General features: G+C 62.6%; 2 protein-coding genes across 2 annotated transcripts in view; both read right to left on the minus strand.

The window, feature by feature from the left end:
* Positions 1-5,432, minus strand: part of LOC113407608 (vesicle-associated membrane protein 5-like) — an 8,624-nt gene extending 3,192 nt beyond the window's left edge. Inside the window, exon 1 of the mRNA XM_026656495.1 lies at positions 5,254-5,432. Coding sequence (XP_026512280.1) covers positions 5,254-5,256 — 3 coding nt within the window. The 5' untranslated portion in view covers positions 5,257-5,432. The remainder of the gene's footprint in view (positions 1-5,253) is intronic.
* A 6,762-nt stretch (positions 5,433-12,194) lies between these two features.
* Positions 12,195-17,872, minus strand: LOC112112042 (vesicle-associated membrane protein 8). The gene is made up of 3 exons (XM_024207750.3): positions 17,719-17,872; positions 14,454-14,615; positions 12,195-13,348 (listed from the first exon to the last, which is right to left on the minus strand). Exons 1-3 carry the CDS (start codon positions 17,719-17,721, stop codon positions 13,205-13,207), a joined length of 309 nt encoding a protein of 102 aa, XP_024063518.1. The 5' UTR covers positions 17,722-17,872; the 3' UTR covers positions 12,195-13,204.
* Positions 17,873-19,455: the final 1,583 nt, after the last annotated feature.

The raw sequence follows: 19,455 nt of genomic DNA on the forward strand, positions 1-19,455 counted from the left end.
GTGTGGAGGGCAGGGACTGGGCATGCTGGGGTTGGGGTACTGTGTGCAGGGGTTGGGGTGCGGAGGGCAGGGACTGGGCGTGCGGGGGTTGGGGTACTGTGTGCGGGGGTTGGGGTGCGGAGGGCAGGAACTGGGCGTGCGGGGGTTGGGGTGTGGGGGCTGGAATTGGGGTTGCATTCGCCCATGCTGTGGGATTAGCTCAGGGACAGTGCCCCCCTCCCTTCGCCCCAGCCATGGCTGACCCCAACCCAGCCCTCATTTTCCCCCCCGAGCCTCTCTCTCTCCCTGCCCGCTCTGCTCAGCTGAGGACAATGCTCAGGGTTCCTCCTGCCCACCCCTGCCCCAGGGTCACCCCCACGAGTCTGGGGCGCCGAGACACCCCACACTAATTTGGTCCCAGCCTCTCTCATAGGCCATGGCCTGGAGCCAGCACTGGGCCAGGGGGCATTTCCTGTGGGGGACCGAGGTGTCAGGACATCCGGCTGCTGGAGCGCGTCCCAGTCTCTGGGCCGGGGGGTGGGGGGGGTTTACGGGAATCGGCCATGTCACTATTGTTTGTTCCGGGCTCCTTTGATTGATGCCTGGAGGCAGCGAGAGCTGGAAAAACAAGTCACCAGGGTAGGGAATTCCCAGCGCTGCCAGCGTGGGCTGGACCGGGGGCCCTACAAGATGGGTTCAGTTCCTGGCTCTGCCGTGGACTCCCCACGTGACCACAGACCAGTCACTGCATCTGGCTTGGCCTCAGCACCCAACCTGCAATGGGATCCTTCCTCCTTCCATCCAGTCAGACCAAGCTCTCTGGGGCAAGGAGAGTCTCTGGGGATCTGGGCAGCGCCCGGCACGACGGGGCCCTGATCTCGGGCGGGGTCTGGGCAGCGCCCGGTACAAGGGGGCCCTGATCTCGGGCAGGGTCTGGGCAGCGTCCAGCCCGACGGGGCCCTGATTTCGGTTGGGATCTGGGCAGCGCCCGGCATGACGGGGCCCTGATCTCGGGCAGGGTTTCTAGGTGTGACTGGAATAAACACCCCTCCCCATGCAGTGGCAATAGCCCGTTAGGCGGCTGGGCAGATCTGGGGTGGATCGCAGCGGGGGCTGAGACAGGAGGATCGAAGGGGGTCTCGGAGCAGAGGAAATGCGGGGCTAGTGGCATGTGCTGAGCCCGTGCTGACGCACGCAGGTGGGTTCAGAGGCCCACATACCAATGAGGGAATCAGTTTGGGGGGGGGGGGCGGGATTTCTTGGGGAGCCTGGGGTGTGACTTTCCAGGCTACTGCAGGTGTTTGGCTCCTTGGAGACTCTCTGCCCTGCAGCCCCCACCCTGGGGTGTCCTCCCAGCGGAGCAGCACCAGCCCCTCACAGCCCAGGGGACGGGAAGGGGCACAACCTGCCCTGAGCAGCAGGGCCCCCGGCAGCCTGAGGATGGGGGACCCAGGGAAGGGGCAGAACAAGCTGCCTTTCCCCACTCCCTGCAGTGGGGCAGAACAACAGATAAACCCCCATGTGCGGGGGGCTATGCTCCCCAGGGAGTGGGTGCAGCCAGTGGGCAGAACCCCCCTTGTCAGGCAGGGTCTTTCTCCACCCTGCTCTCGGTCAGTCCCATCGTCCCTGCTTGGCTCACAACCAGGTGAAACAGACCCCCAGGCTGGCAGCAAACCCCAACCCACCGATCTCGGGCGGGCACTGGGGATGTTGCTTTATTAGGGGTATTACGGTAGCAGGTAGAGGCCCCAGCTGAGATGGGCAGCCCACCATACAGGTGCTGCCCAGACACAGCCAGAGACACCCCCTGCCCCCAAGAGCCGACAGCCTCATCAGAGAATAGAGACAAAGGGCCGTTATCCCTCTTTCACAAATGGGGAAACTGAGGCCCAGAGCAATTCAGTGACTGAACCAGCTTCTGTGCAGAGCCAGGAATTCACCTGGCTCTCCTGAAGCCCAGTCCAGCCCCTGATCTGCCAGGCCACCGTGTGAATCTCTTTGTGAAGCTCAGAGCTCTTGGCACTGACACCAGCCCCCCCGATCTAACAGGGCTCACCCCAGTGGCTCGGGATCCTGATCCCGCATCACACATGGGGAAACCGAGGCCCAGAGCGGGGGAGGGACTTGCCTGAAGTCACCCAGAGAGGCAGAGCCGAGAATAGAACCCAGGAGTCCTGCCTGCCAGCACAGTCGGGTGGGAAAGCGCCAAGTCCTGTGATGGCTGCTCAGAGCAGCACGACCCCAGGGAGCCTTGAATAATTTAAATTCCACACACCAGCCCCCTCCCTCCCCCCCAGCTGGATGTCCAGCAGCCCTGGGCTAGGCTGAGCCCCCCAGGAGGCAGCCAGGGCCAGCCTGCTTGCTCCTGTCCCTCCCCGTTCTTTGGCTGAGGGCCGTGCAACGCCCAGCCCCACGGAGGCCCCAGTCTCAGTCTGGGCTCCTGGGCACCGGGGGATTAACAGCGCTGGTGGGCACAGCAGATGGCAAATGCCCCTGCCTAGATGAGGCCGGCCCTCCCTGCCAGCGCATGGCTGCCACTTGGGGTGGAACAAGCCTTTAAAAGTGGAAGCAACTGAGGGGCGGGGGGGACGGGACAGGACAGTTCCCACAGCCCCAGTTCCTCTCTGCAGTGCTAAAGGAAGCGAAGCTCCTTAGCCACAGGAGCACGCGATCTACCCACATCCCCAGGGCCAGGCTCCTGGGGTCCCATCTGCCATCGCCCAGCCAGCCGTGGGCTAAAGCTGAGCCTTTTGCAGTGGGGGGGGGGAGGAGGGGCTGAGCCCCGGAGTTGAAACCAAGACACGGGCCTCTCTGCACCGAGGTTTCCTGTTGCCTTTTGCAGAGAGGGGGAGGGAGGAGGAGGGGGCTGAGCCTGGGCTGTTTGGTGGAGCTGCCCTGCTGGTTCCCAGGATCGGGCCCTGCAGCCCGCAGACAAACACCCAACTCCCTGCGAGGGAGGGGGGCGGGTGCCTCTGAGAGATCCGGGCGCAGTATTTACAGCCCAGCGCACGGCGGCTGGAGTCCATGGGCCAGACCCCTGGCTGGTGCACATCACACAGCTGGCTCGCCCAGGTTGGCTGCACGATGCCACATCTGGAACACCAAGGCGGGTACGGAGCAATAGCCCAGCCCTTCCTCAGAGGAGAGCTGCCAGACCCCGCTCCCCGCAGACCCCCCACTCCACAGGTCCTTCCTCATCTCCCCCAGGAGGGGCTGGGGCCAGGACCAGCTGCCTGCCAAAGCAGATTAACCCTGTAGGGACTGTCACATGCACCAGCATGGCCTTTGAAGGCCCTTCTTCCGTGCATCAGAGTGGGTGAGTCAGAACCACAGGCCTCCGCAGGATCTGCCCCAACAGCTGGGGGTCACTACGAGAGATCCAGGGGGCCTGACCCCTAGATCTGGGGCGCACTCAGGCTCCCTGACCCCTGGGGAAGGGGTTTGCAAGGGGAGCTAAGGCACAGGCAAGCTGCCACCCACGGGTCCCTGCACCAGCAATCCCTCCCCGTACCTGTGAGCAGCTGCTGGGCAAACTCCCCGATCTGTCGGGCCCAGAGATGCTACAGAACCACAAGGGGGAAATCTCTGGGCTTGTCCACACTACAGTTGCAACCACGTCAGGGCCCCAGCAGCCCAGGCGTGCTGTGGGTGTGCTCGTCCCGGGGGGACCCTGCGAAGGGAGGGGCGGCCTGGCAGCCTCAGTGGGCCTGCAGGCAGCACAGCTCTTGGGAAGCAGGGCGAAGTGAAAGCCCTCCCGAGACACGTCGTGGTGCCGTGACACTGGCGAGCCTGACACAGGAGCTGGGGCTTTCGCACAGAGATAAACGGGGGCCGACAGCTGGGCAGACTCTTAGCTTAGGGCAAGGCCTTGAGGCGTCAGCTGGGGTGGTGCCCTCAGAGCAGCACGACCCCACAGCGCAGGAGCGATGGGAGCCTTACACCGGTACAGCCGAGGGCTGTCTCCCCAGGGAAACCGACCAGCACAGCTAGCGTGGATCAGCTGCTTTCCCCCGGCGAGCTCCCTGCAGGGACACAGCCACTTTCCTCTGGAAACGACCTCAAGCAAAGAAAATCTTGCTCCACAAACCCTGAGCCTGCCAGGGCAAGGAATCTCTGCCAGCCCCTCCACACACACAGCAGGTCGATCGGCTCAGCAGTGGCCCCACCGACACTTTTTACTCATGGGAGGGGGCTGCGGAGATATTTATTTATATCTATTTGTACATTGAATAAGGTCTGGGGGGGCCTGGGAAGGAGAAGCACTGAGCTCAGGTATCAGGGGCCAGGCCACCTGGGAAGGTTGAGACACAAGGCCGAGGGCTTGGCCACACAAAGAAATTTACCAGCCTAATTACAGCACTATAGTGACACTGGGCTAATTCCCCACTTCAGTGCAAGGGTCTTTTCTTGGCTTAGCACTGAAGAGACATAAACTAAACCAGAGCAAGCCCCTTTACACCAAAATCCGCGGGTCCACATAGGGTGTATAACCCATGAGGCAGAGCACAGGACTGGCATGTGGGAGACCTGAGGTCTAGTCCCAGCTCTGCCACTGAAGTTCTGAGTGACTTTGGGCATGTCTCTTCCCTGCTGTGTGCCTCAGTTTTCCACAATGGTAAAATGGGGTAAGGACACCAACCTGCTTAGTAAAGTGCTGTGAGATCTACTGATGGAAAGCCCAGGAGGTTGTATCTAAGCCCTCCTAGCGGAGACAGCAAAAGAACTGGTGTAGCGCTTGGCGGATAGCCCAGCAAAACTGCCTGGTGTGGCCCAGGCCTGAACTGGTTTAAGATCTCAGCACAGGTTGTCCCGGGGTGGCTGTGTGTACACAAAGCCTCTGCTAACTCCGATTAACCGGTAAACGATTGACTCGGTGGGGACAAAGGGTTGCCTGGAGCTGGGATCAGGATGTGGTCTTTGGCTTCTGGTTCACCCGGTCCGGCGTCCGGGAGGGGCTGGGCAGGAAAGCGCCTGTGGCGGGGCAGGCGACCGGAGAGCTGCGGGGGTTGCCACAAGCAGGGAGGAAAACAGGGGGAGATAGAGGAGGGCACAAAGCTCAGTTATGGGGGGCGGCACCGAACTCGGGTGGGGGGGTGTCAGGCACTGAACAGCACCATGTGCCCCCCCCCCCGGCCAGCGGCACACCGGCCCCGCAGCGCCCGGGGGTCAGACCGGGGCCCCGTGACCCCGCAGGGCCCTGGGCAGGGTGCCGGAGTCCCCGAGTATAGACACCGAAACTGCTGCCCGCGGCCGCCCGCGCCCTCCGCCCCTCACCATGACGCCGGCTCTCGGGAAGCCCCGATCCGCTCTGCCCGGGCCGAGGTCCTGCTGCACCGGGGGGTCCGACTCCCACCAATTGCTCCGGGGCCCTGGGCGCTGCCGGGCAGTCGGGGCTTTCACAGCTGTGGACGCGGGGCCCCGGGCGGCTGCCTCCCAACCTGCCCCCCAGCGGCCACTGGAGAGGGGAGCGCAGCGGGGCGGGGCGGGCGAGGGGCCGAGAGGGGCAGGGCCACGAGAAGCGCCTGCCCAGAAAGGCAAGGAGCGCCCTGGAGCCGGCTCAGCCCAGTCCGTAGCGCACTTCTCCCTGCCGTCCTGGCGGCGTCACTCCGGAGTCACACCAAGGTCCCACACTGGGTCACTCCGGAGTCACACCAGGGGGCAGTGTTGGGCGCTGGGCTCTCAGCCTCTCTCTCTTTCCTTCTAGTCTTTTCACTTTCATTCCTGTCCTAAATCTATTCTGGAGTGAATCTGGCAGGGCAGGAAGGGGCCGGATCAGCAGCGGCAGAGGTGGACGTCTCTGGGCGATGGGCAGGGCAGTGCATGGGCTGGGTTCCACATCTGGCTCTGCCGCTGCCCTGCTGGGTGATCTTGGCCAAGTCCCCGCCCCTCACTGTGCCTCAGTTTCCCTTTCTGCAATATGGGGATAATGACCCCTCCTTTAGTGAACTGCTCGGAGATCTGTGGATGGGAGCTCAAGACAGGCCTAATTCGGGGAGAGGACGTTTAGCCCCCAGCCCTGATTTGCTCCTGCAGCACCTTTGGGTGTGAATGCAGGGCTCAGCTGTCATGAACCCCAGAGGGATTCTTCCCTGAGCCTGGGGCACTGCCGGTGTAAGCTGTGCGCAGCAGGGGCCCGCTGGCTGCAGGCTGGAAGGGAGCTCGGAAGGGGAGGCTGCGAGGGACATTTGGGGGCGGGGTAGAGAGATGGGCAGGGATCTGGGAGGAGAGAGCCTGACCCTGGCTCTGGGGAGGAGCAGGTGGCAAATGCTGCTTTGTATTTAATTGCCACTCCTGGGAATTGCTCACAGTTTCCAACTGGCTCGTTAGTTTCTTTCCATGTGCCCAGGTGAACGCTGGACTCCCAGGCCAGCGCCGGAGAAGCAGGAAGGTGAGGGCAGGGTGTGTGGCCTTCTCCGCGGCATGTGGCAGAGGGAGCAGCGCACAGAAAACACTGCGCGTCAGTTACTACAGGCCACTGCTGCCCCACCTGGCTTCCCGGGGGGCAGGTTGCATGGTGTGGGGGGGTGTCAATTTCTGGTGTCTCACGGCACGAAAAGCTCCCCCTTTCACTCTTCCAGTCCAAGTGCCTCGCCAAAGGCTCTGGAGGACACAAAGCAGTCAGGGAAAGAGGGAAGGCCCTGGATCAGTAGCTGTTAGACGGGAAACAAAGGGCAGGAGGTGAATGGCGGGGTCCCCCCAGACTGGGCTGTTCAACAAATTCATTAATGATCTGGAAAAGGGCGTGATCAGTGAAGGGGCAACATTTGCCTATGAACTAATATTGTTCAAGACAGCTGAGTTCCGGGGGATCTCCCTGGCCGGGGGACTGAAATTCAACATGTCGAGGTGCAAAGTAATGCACCTTGGGGGAAACAAGCCCAACTCCACAGAGATGGGTTCTAGCTCAAGAAGGAGACTGGAGTCATGGGGCTAAAACTCCAGCTCAGTTCCCAGCAGTGATGAGAAAGACAACTAGGAACTACTAGCACAGGGATAGAAAATAAGACAGAAGTTATCACCACCCCCCCCCTCCCCGCATCAATCCCTGGTGCGCCCACCCCTGGAATCCTGTGCCCAGTGCTGGTCGCCCCAGCTGCAAAAGGAGAGAGTGGAGCTGGCAAAGAGTCAGGGAACAAAGATGGTCAAGGGTGTGGAACAGCTTCCCTATGTGGAGAGAGTGCAAAATTCAGAGCTGTTCAGCTTAGAAAAGAGACAAATACGGGGGATGGGCTAGAGACACATACGTCCACAAAGCGTGTGGGACAAGTGACTGGAGACGTGTTATTTACCCTTTCCCACAATACAAAAACCAGGGGCCACCCGATGAAATTAAGAAGCTGCAGATTAATACAAACAAGAGGAAGTACTTCCTCACACAATGCACAATTAATCTGTGGAACTCCTTGCCAGGGGATGTTGTGAAGGCCAAAAGTATAACTGGGTTCAAAAAAGAATGAGATAAGTTCATAGAGGCTAGGTCCCTCAATGGCTATTAGCCAGGATGGCCAGGATGATCAGAGCCACAACCCCATGCTCAGGGCGACCTAAACCTCTGACTGCCAGAAACCAGGAGGAGAAGATGGGTGGATCTCTCCCAGAATCGCCCAGTGCGGTGAGCTATGCCTGAAGCACTGGCCATGTCTCAGGTCATGCTGCAGGGGGCGCACTGAGGCCTTGCCAACACACAGAAGTGGCATTTGGGCATTCACACCAGGGAAGTGCATTGCATCCCCACACCAGCCCACGGGGTCAATGAGAGCGGGGTGCATTGCTCATTTCCGCTGCCATGTATTGCAGGATCCCAGCTCTGTGGTGTGGGGTTCCCACTGGTGGCACAGGGGATGGTGGGAGCAGGGGGTTCAAACACCCATAACCCACTGGGCCAATGGCAGGAACGTTGGTGTCAGCCCTGTGGCTTTGGCACAGTTACACCTGAGATGGGGCAAATCCGTCACTGGTGCCAAACCCACTGAGCCCCAGGGCTGTTGCACTTGGGATCGCCCTGCCCCAGCGTGACGGTTGTTTACCGTTTAATTACCTAATGGGAAGTGGGCTCTAACGAGGCCTCTCAGCTCCTGGGGGCCGGGGAGGTGGCTGGGGAGTTGCACACTTCCCTTCTTACGCCGTGACGGCGCAGCTGCTGCACAGCTCCTGCCAGGGCCGGCTTTAGGCCAATTCCACCAATTCTCCCAAATCAGGCCCCATGCCTAAGAGGGCCCCGCGCCCAGTGGCAGGGCTGCCGGGGTGGGGGCAAGTGGCTGAGAATCCCTTCCCTGGCTAGAGGCTCCTTTTTAATTTTTACTCACCCGGCGGCGCTCTGGGTCTTCGGCGGCACTTCGGCGGCGGGTCCTTCACTCACTCCGGGTCTTCGGCAGCACTTCGGCAGCAGGTCCTTCAGTGCCGCCAAAGACCCGGAGCGAGTGAAGGACCCACCGCCGAAGACTAGGAGCGCCGCCTGGTGAGTACAAGCCCCACGTGTTTTTTACGTGTTTTTTTTAGTCATCCCTGCTGGGGCCCCGTCGAAACTGTTCGAATTGGGCCCCGCACTTCCTAAAGCCGGCCCTGGCTCCTGTGGGGGCTGGCACAGGGCTCCGCGCTGGGAAGGTGGGTGGGGTGGGAACCGGTGCCCGGATTGTCTAGAGCTGGTCTCAGTCAGCCTGGGCCGGCTTTCAGGCTCATGGAGCTGGGGCCAAGGCTTCAGCTTTCATTACACAGTAATTAAAGCTCTACCCGTGGTGCTGTAAAGAGCCGGCAGAAGGTGACTTGAGCAGAACTGATGCAGCCATGGGTCCCTGAGTCTGCAGGCAGCTACTGTGCAGGCCCCATTCCCCTCCCCCGTGTTAACTCTGAAACCTAATGTTCTCTGTGTAATTGGAGCTGTTCACTAGTTCACTGTAGATCGAATTCCATGACACGGGAGGGGCTGATGATAGCAGCAAGAGCTGGGCACAGACTAGGCCAGTGGCAGCTCAGGCTGGCAGCTCGGGTGTGTGGCACCTGATCAGTGATGAGACCTGGTCTATGGGTGGCGCTGACGAGCATGCACACACACCCCGTCCCATTCCCCAGGGCTCCAGGCAGCAGATTTCCACAGGAGGCAGCGCTGGCTGAGTGACAAGGAATGGTCAGGTGCTGGCCCAGGCCCAGAATGTGCCAGTCCCACCCGATGGCTCACAGCATGAGACGGGGGTGTGCAGGGCAGACGGGCTGTGGTGGGGAGCCTGCTGGGTCGGGGGGGGACTTGGAGGTATTGGAGTCTGTTGTTAGCTGCTCCCTTCTCCTGGGCCCAGGGAAGAGTTGGGAGGAGGAGGGCAGGGTTGTAGCTGAGGTAACTGGGATGCGGGGGGAGGGGCACTGAACAAAGTGCCCAGGACTTTGCCCATTTCAGGGTGTAACTGCATGGGGGCAGGTAGATCCGGGGGTGGATCGAGTGAGAGAGGCCAGGGCCAGTGCTGGGGCTGCAGAGGGGATAGATCGGGGGGTGGGGGTGGGAATCGTGCTGGCACTGAAGGGGGTAGACCCAGCGGGGATGGGGTGGCAGAGCTGGGCTGCAGCAGAGTAAACCCAGCTGAATAGTGCTGGCGCCAGTCCCTTTGGCTCATCGCATCTCTGCCCTGGCAGGGACCAAGTGGCACCGGCCTCCCAAGCCCTGAGGAGCTGCAGCCAGTGCCTGAGGCTGGGAGCCACCTGGCAGTGCCCACACGGCTGCAGATGCTCCCACCATCCTCCCAGTGGCCAGGAGCTGCCAACCCCCCTTTACCCCCTGCCTCCCTGAGCCATCGGACAAAGCCTCAGCCCAGCCTCCGTGGCACCCGCCCAGAGCTGAGGCCCAAGCAGGGAACGCGAGCTGTTCCCCACACACTGCACATTGTCTGTGCCACCCACCCTGGCTGCCCAGGCCGGCTCTGGCACAGAAGCCAGCATCTCAGTGCCTTGGGCAGCTGCATAGGGGAACACAGAGCTCCCACAGCCCCATCCAGGAGCGGAAGCCCAGCCTCTGAGCCAGCTGCCCCACTAGCAGATCCTGCCTGGTATCCTGGCTCCCACAGCAGCCAGTTCCAGCTGCTGCTGAGGAATGGGCAGGAAGCCCATGGCCTAGGGCCATTGTGGTGTCACCTGCCTACGGAGGGGGTTTCACCACATCCCACCAGCTGGGGGCTAGCTCATATCCTGAGGCAGGACTCAGCGTAACAGGCTAGAAGTCTCTGAGGTCCCCCTGGCAGCTCTCATCACCAGCTCAATGTCTCAGCCTGCCCTCGAACGCTGCTGAGCTTCTGGCCTCAGGGACACCCTGTGGCAGGAGTTCCACACGTTAACACATGCTGGTGTGAAACAGAACAGAGCCATGGCGGGGGAGCAGAGGGCATGGCCCAGCCACAAAAGGGTCCATCTGCTCACAGACGCGCCCGGTCCTCAAGATCTCTGACCAGCCAATGGAAGTTTGTGCCAGTGATGGAATTGCTTCTAGCTGGTGTCTCATTAGCTGAACGGGTTGCTACCTCTAGGAGGAGCTTGTTTAATTTTTTGCATTTGTTGGGTTGTTTTAAGTATCCCTCATTGGATTTGAGCCCTTGATCAAACATTAAAACCAATAGCTGTTACTGCCCTCTGCTGGGTGGAATCAGGTCTGCTCTCCTGTGTGTCATAGCCCCAAAGCCCCAACTGAGGCAGAGAGGCAGCCACATCTCTCTGCTCAGCAGAATCTGGTTACCCGTGGCCAGGGGATTGTCCGGGAATGACTCCTGGGAGGGTGCTGCATGGGGAATTGGTGATGGTACCTTCTAGTGGCTGAGCCCAGAGTGGACAAGGGCCAGCAAAGGGCAAGGCTCCTGAAGCTCAAGTGCTAGGGGCCTGGGCTTTGGGCCAAGGGATCCCCTCTCCCTGTGTGTGTGGGGGGGGTGGGGGAAGGTCACCCAGTAATCTCCCCTCCATTGGCTACAGCATGTGGCCCCTGGGCAGCCAGGGCAACATCAGCCTTCGCCAGCTGCCCTTGCCAACTTCACCAGTATGGGCACTGGTGACAGCCTCGAGCACTGGCTGCAGCCCCACAGGGCTGGGGGGACCCAGTGCCATGAGTCATGTGTCCCGCAGCACCCCCCCAAGGGATCAGCCCATTCAGAGGGGAGGGAATAGCATCGGCCATGCTTTCTGTATAGGAAATGCTAAGGTGGGGAGAAGCCCGTGAAGCATAGGGCTGAGGTCGCAGCATGGGCAGGGATGGCTCCGAAATCTGCCTCCTCCAACCTCCGGCCCCATCTTCACCACAAACCGGCTGGAGGAAGGGGACACTCGCTGGTGCTGGTCACCATGGCCCCCTCCCAGCCTGGCCTGTGCCCAAGCAGATGCTTTACGTCTCTCCGGCGGCGGGAATCAGGGACACCAAAGAGCAATAACCCGCTGGCTGTGGGAGGGGCCTCAGCCCATGCAAGGGGTTGGGGTGGGGCGGGGCCGGGCCCTCGCTTCATACAGGTGTCATATACCACACGGCGGGGCTGTGGTGAACACTAAGGGGGCTCCTCAACAAGGCACAGACAAACACTGGGGGTCTCTCTCAAGCTCTCCGCCTGCACTGTCACCATTGAGATTCTGCCTTGGGTGAAGCAGTCCCAGCAGGGAACGCTGCGCCCTGCCCCACATGCTACCCCCAGCCACTAGCCCTCCCCCAGCTCTCACAACCAAGCTGCTGCCACGTTTGTGCCAGGAGACATGGGCAGGACTCCTGGGTTCTCTTCCTGGCTCTGGCACGGCCGTAGCAAGTCACTTCCATGCCCCAGTTTCAGGGGATGCAGCATGGCAGATCCTCACCTGGGAGGGGCCCTGGAAAGAGCTGGGGGCAGGGCTGGCTGCCGGGCGAATCCTGCACTCTCAGCCCCAGAGGGTGAGGGGCTGAGGGTTACAAGTTGGTCACAGCCTGGAACAAAGGACCACCACAAACACCCCTCCCACCTCCCGCTCCAGCACACTGCCAGCCTGTGCAGTCCCAGCCTCTCCCAGCAGGGGGCACTGTGGGGAGAGATTCCACCGGGACTCAGCAGACAGAACAGAGCAGAGACGGAGGCTGGTTCCTTCCAATAAATCTCTATTCTCCAGTGAGGTATAAATACATTTATTACAGGGAGCGCAGCCTGTGTCTCTGGGGGGCGAGGGTGGGGAGGGTGGGGTATCAGGAAGACTTGGCCTCCCACTCCAGGGTCGGGGGGGGAGGGGGACTCTAACTATTTCTACTGCTCGGCTCAGGTACCCCCCCAGGTCTGATGGGGGAGCCTGGTCATAAGAACCTAAGATCCACATACACAGCCAAACTCAGGGCATGTGGGGAGGGGGCGGGGGGGATTGAGGCTGCAACAAGCCCTGCTCACCCCTCCCTGCCCCCCCAGTCGACAGGGCATCCGCCAGCTCCCAGGTGCTCCCTTTGGCAGAGTCTCCCCCTGCAGGCAAGAGGGGGTTACTGCACCCCCAAGAGCACCTGCCCCTCCAGGCAGGACAGGGGGTGCAGACTATGGGGTGCCATGGGGTGGGGATAGCTATGAGAACCTAGGATGTGAAGCCCATGAGCCCCCGGCCTGGACAGACAGAGGTTGCTGACAAATCCCCCGCCCCCTCCTGCAGGGATCTCTCCTTCTCTCGTTATTTATTAAGGCAAAAGGTAGATTGCTCCTTGCGGGGCTGCGTCTGGCTCAGGACAGAGCAGCCCTTGCCCATGCCCAGCTCTGCCCCAGAGAGGGCACGTGCGGGGGGGGGAAGCATTCCCCAGATCCAAGCCCATCACCCCAGCCCCAGGAGCGCCTCCTCCCTCAGCTGGACAAGAGCCAGCCACACTGGGCAGAGGGCACAACCCCGCCCCCTGGAGCCGAGCTGGGGGGCTGCGGCCATGGGTGGCAGATCTAGCTCCGTCAGCCACATGGAGAGGGGCTGGGAGCTGCTCCCCCGTGGCTTGGCTCTGCCAGCCTGGGAACACCGATGGGGGTGACAGAGGATTTGGGGGAAGGGAGCTGGGCAGAGCCAGAGGGAGCAGGGGAGTTCCCCTCAGGGGGCTACAGTCCCCAAGGAGCTTTCACGGGGGCAATGGGGGTCAGGGTACGAGTGCCCTCCCCCTCCTGGCATAGGGAGGGGCAGCCTCAGGGGGCTGACAGGAGGCGTTGCCCCCCCCAGCCCAGCGATCCTCAGGCAGTGGGGGCAGGGAAGCTGTGGAGTGGGGGAAGAGGAAGAGGCTGCGGGGCGTGGCCTATGTGGGGATGACGTTGGTGGCGAAGAGTATGATGAGGATGACGATGATGGCCACAATGACGCAGATGATGGCGATCATCTTGACGTTCTTCCACCAGTACTTGCGGGCCACCTTCTGCGAGGTCGTCTTGAAGTGCTCAGACTGGTGGGAGACGTGGGGGAGTTAGCACCGTGCTGACCCAGAGCCTCCAGCCCCTGCCTGGCTTGGCCCTACGCAGCTGGACAGCCCCCCACCTGCCGGGGGCAGCTCTAACCAGAGGGATTGGGGGGGACAGCCACACCCCCTCAGGGCGAGGCCGCACCTGGACACAGACTCACTGGGCTGGCAGATCGGGCCAGCACTGACCTTCATCCATATCTACACAGGCCACCCCAGTTCGGTGCTGGGTTACCAGACGCACCCACCGGACTGCGCTCGCTGCGTCAGAGCCAGCACCGGGGGGTTCACCAGGGCATTTCCTCCCGCCGCAACTACACCGGGGCAGCGGTGGGCCTGGGCTCTCCAGCGTGGCGGGTAGAAATCCAGCTTCCACCACTTTAGCTCACGTGGGCAGATCTGTGGGCACAAGCAATGCCAGCAGGCGGGTCCACACGTGGGCGCTGCCCCAGCTCCGCTCCTCCAAGCCAAACCGGCGCCGGGAAGCTATAGGCACGTTATTCCAGAGCTGACCACCAGAGGGTGCTTGTGTTTCGATTGGCAGCTGCTGGCACGGGCCCGGGCTGAGTGCTGAGAGCCTCAGATAAGCAGCGCCAGCGCGGGACAAAGGGCAGCGCAGGGACAGTGTCTCGCTGGCTGCCAGGGTTTATCAGCGGCTGAGCAAACAGTCCCGCCCCGCGGGGAGCGGGCGTCATGCAATGCACGTGGGCAGGGACCAGAGGACTGGCAGGATCCGAACTAGAGTGAGGCGTCACCCACCCACCCCCGCCGAGCAGCCCTGTGCCTGCTTGGCACCGTCTCCATGGCAGCAGCACGCCCAGCTGAGCCTGTTGGGGCAGCAGTGGAGCCCCCAGAGCGAGGTTAGGGGTCATGGCAGTGCCCAGGCCTGTTTTAGCTTGGGTGGCACCAGAACCAGGGGCACCCAGTGCCAGGCCTTTGCCCCAAACCCCCTATCAGGCTCCAGCCCCCACCCCCTGCAAATCAACTCCAGACTTGGGGTCCCCATGACCTCACCAGGAACCTCACGAGCACAGGGTCGGGGTCTCCCCCAGCCTGCTGCTCCCCGGTCCCCAACCCCACCAGGGCTCACCGTCGCCTCCAGGTCCTCGGTCTTGTTCCGCAGGTGGTCCAGGTTCTCGCCCCGCGCCAGGATCCGCTCCACGTTCTGCGACATGATGTTTTTCACCCCCTCCACCTCGCTCTGCAGGTTCTTCACCCGGTCGGTCGCCATCCCGCTGCCAGCAGTGCCCTCCTGTAGGGAGAGCGCCCGCCAGGGGTCAACAGGAGAGCGGCTGCGGGAGCAGCACACACGGCCCAGGCAAAGCCTCCGGGGGCACAGAGAACGGAGGTCCAAAGGCGAAAGGGGGAGGGGCCCTCGAGAAGGGGCCCAGCTGCAGCCCTGTCCCTCTGAGGAGCTCAGAATGCTTCACAGACTCTGTTCGAGCCCACAGCTTACCACAGGAGAACAATCTTGTGGGGAAACTGAGGCAGTTGACATAGCAAACCCAAAGGCAGGGGCAGAACCAGGAATAGAACCCAGGAGTCCTGTCTCCCAGCATCCCCACGCAGCACCAGGAATAGAAGCAGGTGTCCTGGCTCCCAGCCCCCTGCTCTAACCACTGGACCGCAGCACCTCAGCCAGCATAAGGAAGGGAGAGGAGACAGCTGGGGAAGGAGGGTGCCCGGCCCAAGGCCAGGGGGGTCCAGAACACCGAGGCAGAGCTGTGGGCACAGAGGCTGAGGGAGGTCCCATGGGGCAGGACTGGGCTGGGGGGAGCTCTCTGGGCAATGGGGCAGAGCTCCCCCAGGGTGATTGCCCTTCCCCTCCTCCCCCCAAAACTTATCACTGCAGAATGTCAACAGGGAACTTCCAGCACCCGCCTCACGTCTCCACCGCCAGCCGGACTCGCCCAGCCGGTCGGGTCGGTCCCAGCAATCTCCCCTCCTGCAGTTCTGCCCTCTGCCTGCAGGGGGCATGGGGCAGCAGGTGTGACACCGCCAGCCCAGGGGGGCCCAGGGCAGAGCCCTCTGCAGGGGTGGAGAGGGGGGCTGTCTCCAAAGCTCTGCTTGGTCCTTGCCTCCTGCGGAGAAGAGACCCCGCAAACTCAGCCCACCCAGGGACCTGGGACAGCCCCAGGATGGAAGCACCCCCTGAGCCTGTGAGACCCCCGGGGGGGGGGGAGCAGGGTCAGAGCCACCCCCTCGTCTCCTCCCCCTCCTGCTGAGCCTGGTCCAAGCGGCTGGGCTGGTCAGACCCAGGCATGTCGGGCTGGGCGGGTCCCAGGCCGGAATCTCAGAAACGCTGCCCTGGGCCAGCGCCCAAAGTACGTCAGGCACCAGGGATCAGAGCCAGCCCAGGGTAGCGCTGCCCAGCGCGGGCCGGAGGGAGCCCCATGGGAGCCCCAGGGTCTGTCTGAGTCCAGCAGCCCGCCGAGAGACTCCCCTTTAGACTGGCCCTGGCAGGCAGCACGACTGCCACCTCCCCTTTCCGGCCATTCATAGCAGCTCACCCAGGCCCCCCCTCAACCCCCCAGCACCTTCTGCATTTAGCCCCCACCATGCCGATCCCCCAAATCTGACCCCGTTTTTAACCCAGGACAGGTCCAGAGGTGGCCAACATGGATCTAACGGGGGGTGCAGAGACCCCCACCCCACCCCTGGGGAGGTGGAACCCCAGGCCCCCAGCAGGAAGCAGACAGCAGAGGGCCCAGAGCACCCCTCCATTCCCACTGCGTGGTCCCTTTAAGGGAAACCTCCCCAAATCCCTACCGCACCCCTCACTGCCAGGGCACCTTGGCAACATCTGGGGCACCAGAGCTCCTTCCCTTAACCCTTCAGATCCCAGGCAGCTCCCCCCCCCCCCGGGGCTCTGGACTGGGGAGTCCTGCTCAGCCAGCACCGGGGCCAGGAATTAAGCCCTTCTCTCCTGACTCAGGTGAATTAGTGACCCCAGATGCAGGGAGCTGGACGTGCCAGCGAGCCTGGGCTGGGGGGATGGGGACATTAATCTTTTGCCTTCTGCCCATTTGCTTTGCAGCTGCTCACAGACAGCTCAGATGGACAGACCATGGCTTAGAGCCTCTGTCCCCCTCAGTGGGGGATCACGGCTAGGGGGGCCTCAGCGGCACCAGTCCTTTGGCAACCACCCCCTAAAGACCCCCCAACCCCCAGTCCCCTGCATCTTCCCAGCCCCCGAAAGCCCCACACAGCAGGCAGCTCAGGCCAGGAGCCCCCAGGGTCTGTGGCCCCTTTTAGACCCAGCCCAGCTGTAAAGGACGCTATGGCCTCCATCCACTCCACCCGCCAACGCTGCCCCCAAACGCCCACTGAGCCATCCCCTCTCCCCCACATCCCACCCTGGCCCCAAAACAGCTCTGCAGTTCCAGGGGCCTGTCTCCCACCTGTGCCCGGCTCCGGCTGCAGAACAGGGCTTGGGCACTGCAGTCCCCCAAGGGCGCAGGAACCGTTAGGCCACCCACTTCCTCTTTCTAGGCAGCTCTGCAGGGATCCGGGGGGGGGGGGGGGGGGGGGAAAAGGAGCCCCCGCGCCCGGGGGGGGGGGGGGAGAAAAGAGGGGGGGCCATGCAGCTCAGAGCCTGTGGATCCATGAGGGGCCTTGGCACTGGGCACGGGACACAGCCAGGAGCCTGTTACTTTGGAGGTGGGGGGTATCTCTCTGGGCTCAGGAATGACCTTGCTCCTGCGCTCCCTTTGAGACGCTGCAGACCCCCACCCCATTCCCTTCCTGGAAAAGATCCCAGCTGCCCCTTCCCCTCCCCACGCTGGCTGCAGCCAGCTCCCGCCCCACAGCAATCGCTACCTGCACCCAGCCTCTGCTTACCCAGGCACTGCCTGGCCGTCACCATGGAGACAGCCCAGGGAGCAGCCTGCAGCGCCGAGCGCGCAGTTCTCAGGCCCCGCTTCCTCCCTCTGTCACCCGGATCCTGTCCTGTGCCCCCCTCCCCCCAGCAGCCACCAGACAGGATGGGCCACGCTCAGCTACACCACAGTGGGTGTATGGCCCAGCTGGGAGCCAGGACTCCTGGGTTCTCTCCCCAGCACTGGAGAGGAGTGTGTGTGTGTGGGGGGGTTAAACTCAGGCAAGTCACTTAACACCCCCACACCCGCAGCGGAGAAGAGGCGGGGGGGTTGTTAGCCAGGCGGGATCCCCCCGCCCCCAGCAGCTGTTTCCAGTCCGCTCCCCCCCCGGCAGCCGCAGTACAGCCAGCTCCTAAGCCGGTCCCGGGCCCCTCCCCGCGCGGAGTCACTCCGGATCCCCTCCGGGCACCGGAGACCCGTGTAAAGGGGGGGGGGCAGTAATGCCCCCCGCCCGCGTCCCCAATCCCGGGCACTCACCATGCTCCAGGGGGCTCCGCTCTCGCCTCTCCGGACACTTCCTGGTGCGCGAAGTTTCAGCCCAAACTTCCTGCTTCCTGCAGCCCAGCCCGGCCCGGCCGGTCCCCAGGTGCGAGGGGCGGGCCTGCCTCCTGCCGCTGCCTTTAAAGAGACACGGGCCGGGCCCGGCTCCCCCAGGCGGGGGGACCCAGGGGGTTCGGGTCCCTCTGCCCCGGCACAGAACCCAGACATTGGGCCCCCAGTGATGGGCTCCAAGCTTTGCCTGCCCCCCGTGTCCCAGCCCCCCCAGGTCCCCCCCCCCCCCAGGTCATTCACAGACCTGTTCAGGAGATCCAGCCCCCCGGGGCAGCCCCGATCCCAGCAGGTTGGTTCTGTGCGCTGGGCTAGTGCTTTAGGGTTAAGGCTGGGGCCTTCCCCCACAGTGGGCTGTGGCGGGTCAGGAGTGAGGGGCATTGGCAGAGCTGGGGGTCCAGGAGTAGCAGGGGGCTGTGAGTCAGGAGTGAGGGGGATCAGCAGAGCTGGGACAGGAGACTCTCCTGGGTGGGGGGAGCTCTGCCCACTCCGTGTCCCATCCCAGCCTGGCTAAGACCAGCTGGTACAAAATGCTCCTAGGGCTCAGGCCAGGGCACATCTAGCGGAGGTGGATCTAGATAGAAACGGCCCTGCCCTGGCACATGGAGCTGATCAGAGCCCAGCACTGCTTGGAGCAGATGTCCCCAGAGCTGAGGCTGCTGAGTGGAGCTGGTGCGGACCCAGATCCAGCCGTCACTGAGTGGGACAGGCTCTGCTCGGCTAGCAATGGTGGTGCCTCGCTGGCAGACTGTAGGCCCGGACACATTGGCAGGGTCTGGGTGCGTGGGTGGGGACTGCTGGGCTGCTGCCCCACTCTGGGGAGAAGCCCATCTATCTCCAGCACTAACACAAGTGCCCATCTCCTGCTTGTACACACCCCCAGGGGGTGTCAGGCCCCTACCCTGTGTTTGACAGAGAGAAGGTTAAACTCTGCCCTCAGGGGGTACTGGGCTGAAGAGGAAGCAGCTGAGGTGGGGGATGGGCCCCAGCAGCTACTGTCCCCCCCTGGGTTTGGAGATGTTGCCGGTGGGGAGAACAGTGGGGGGGCTGGGTCCTGCTGCTTGTGGGGCTCTGGAGGATGCTGGTGCATGGATTGATGGTTTTGCACTGCCTAGTGGCTGCCTGAACCTGGTCTCCCAGCAGCCCCCAAGCCCTGTGTCGCCCACCCTGCCTCTGGCACTGGTGCAGCATGGGGATTCCCGTTACCACCTCAGCCCCTGCTCACGCATCTTCATCGCCTGATGGGTGCAATCCCGACATACCCTGCAGCCTCCCCACCCCAATAGCCCCAGCTCCCTGCAAACAGGAGAGCCAGCAGGGGTCACAGGGATGCAGCCCCTCTCACAAGAAGGCCTCTGGTGCCATGCTGCCCTCTCTCTGGGTTAAGGAGACCTCCAGCCTCCATCCCCCAATCACCTCCACAGCCAGGGCATCTCCTCTTTCTTTTCTGTTACAGTCGTAATCAACTCTCATACTCCAGGGTTGATGGCCCCAAGGGTCAGGCAGGAATCCCTATCCTGCCATACAGTATCATGCAACAACTACGGGCAGCATGGGGAATTGGGTTTTCCAGCGCTCCTGAAGCAGTTTGTGCTGAAGATAGGTATGGGAGTGGATGGCTTAGGGCTGATCTGCTCTAGCCCTGCCTGCTCCCAACACGGAGCA

Source organism: Terrapene carolina, unplaced genomic scaffold (genome assembly GCF_002925995.2).
Source record: "Terrapene carolina triunguis isolate 2854851 unplaced genomic scaffold, T_m_triunguis-2.0 Scaffold49, whole genome shotgun sequence".
NCBI lineage: Eukaryota > Metazoa > Chordata > Testudines > Emydidae > Terrapene > Terrapene triunguis.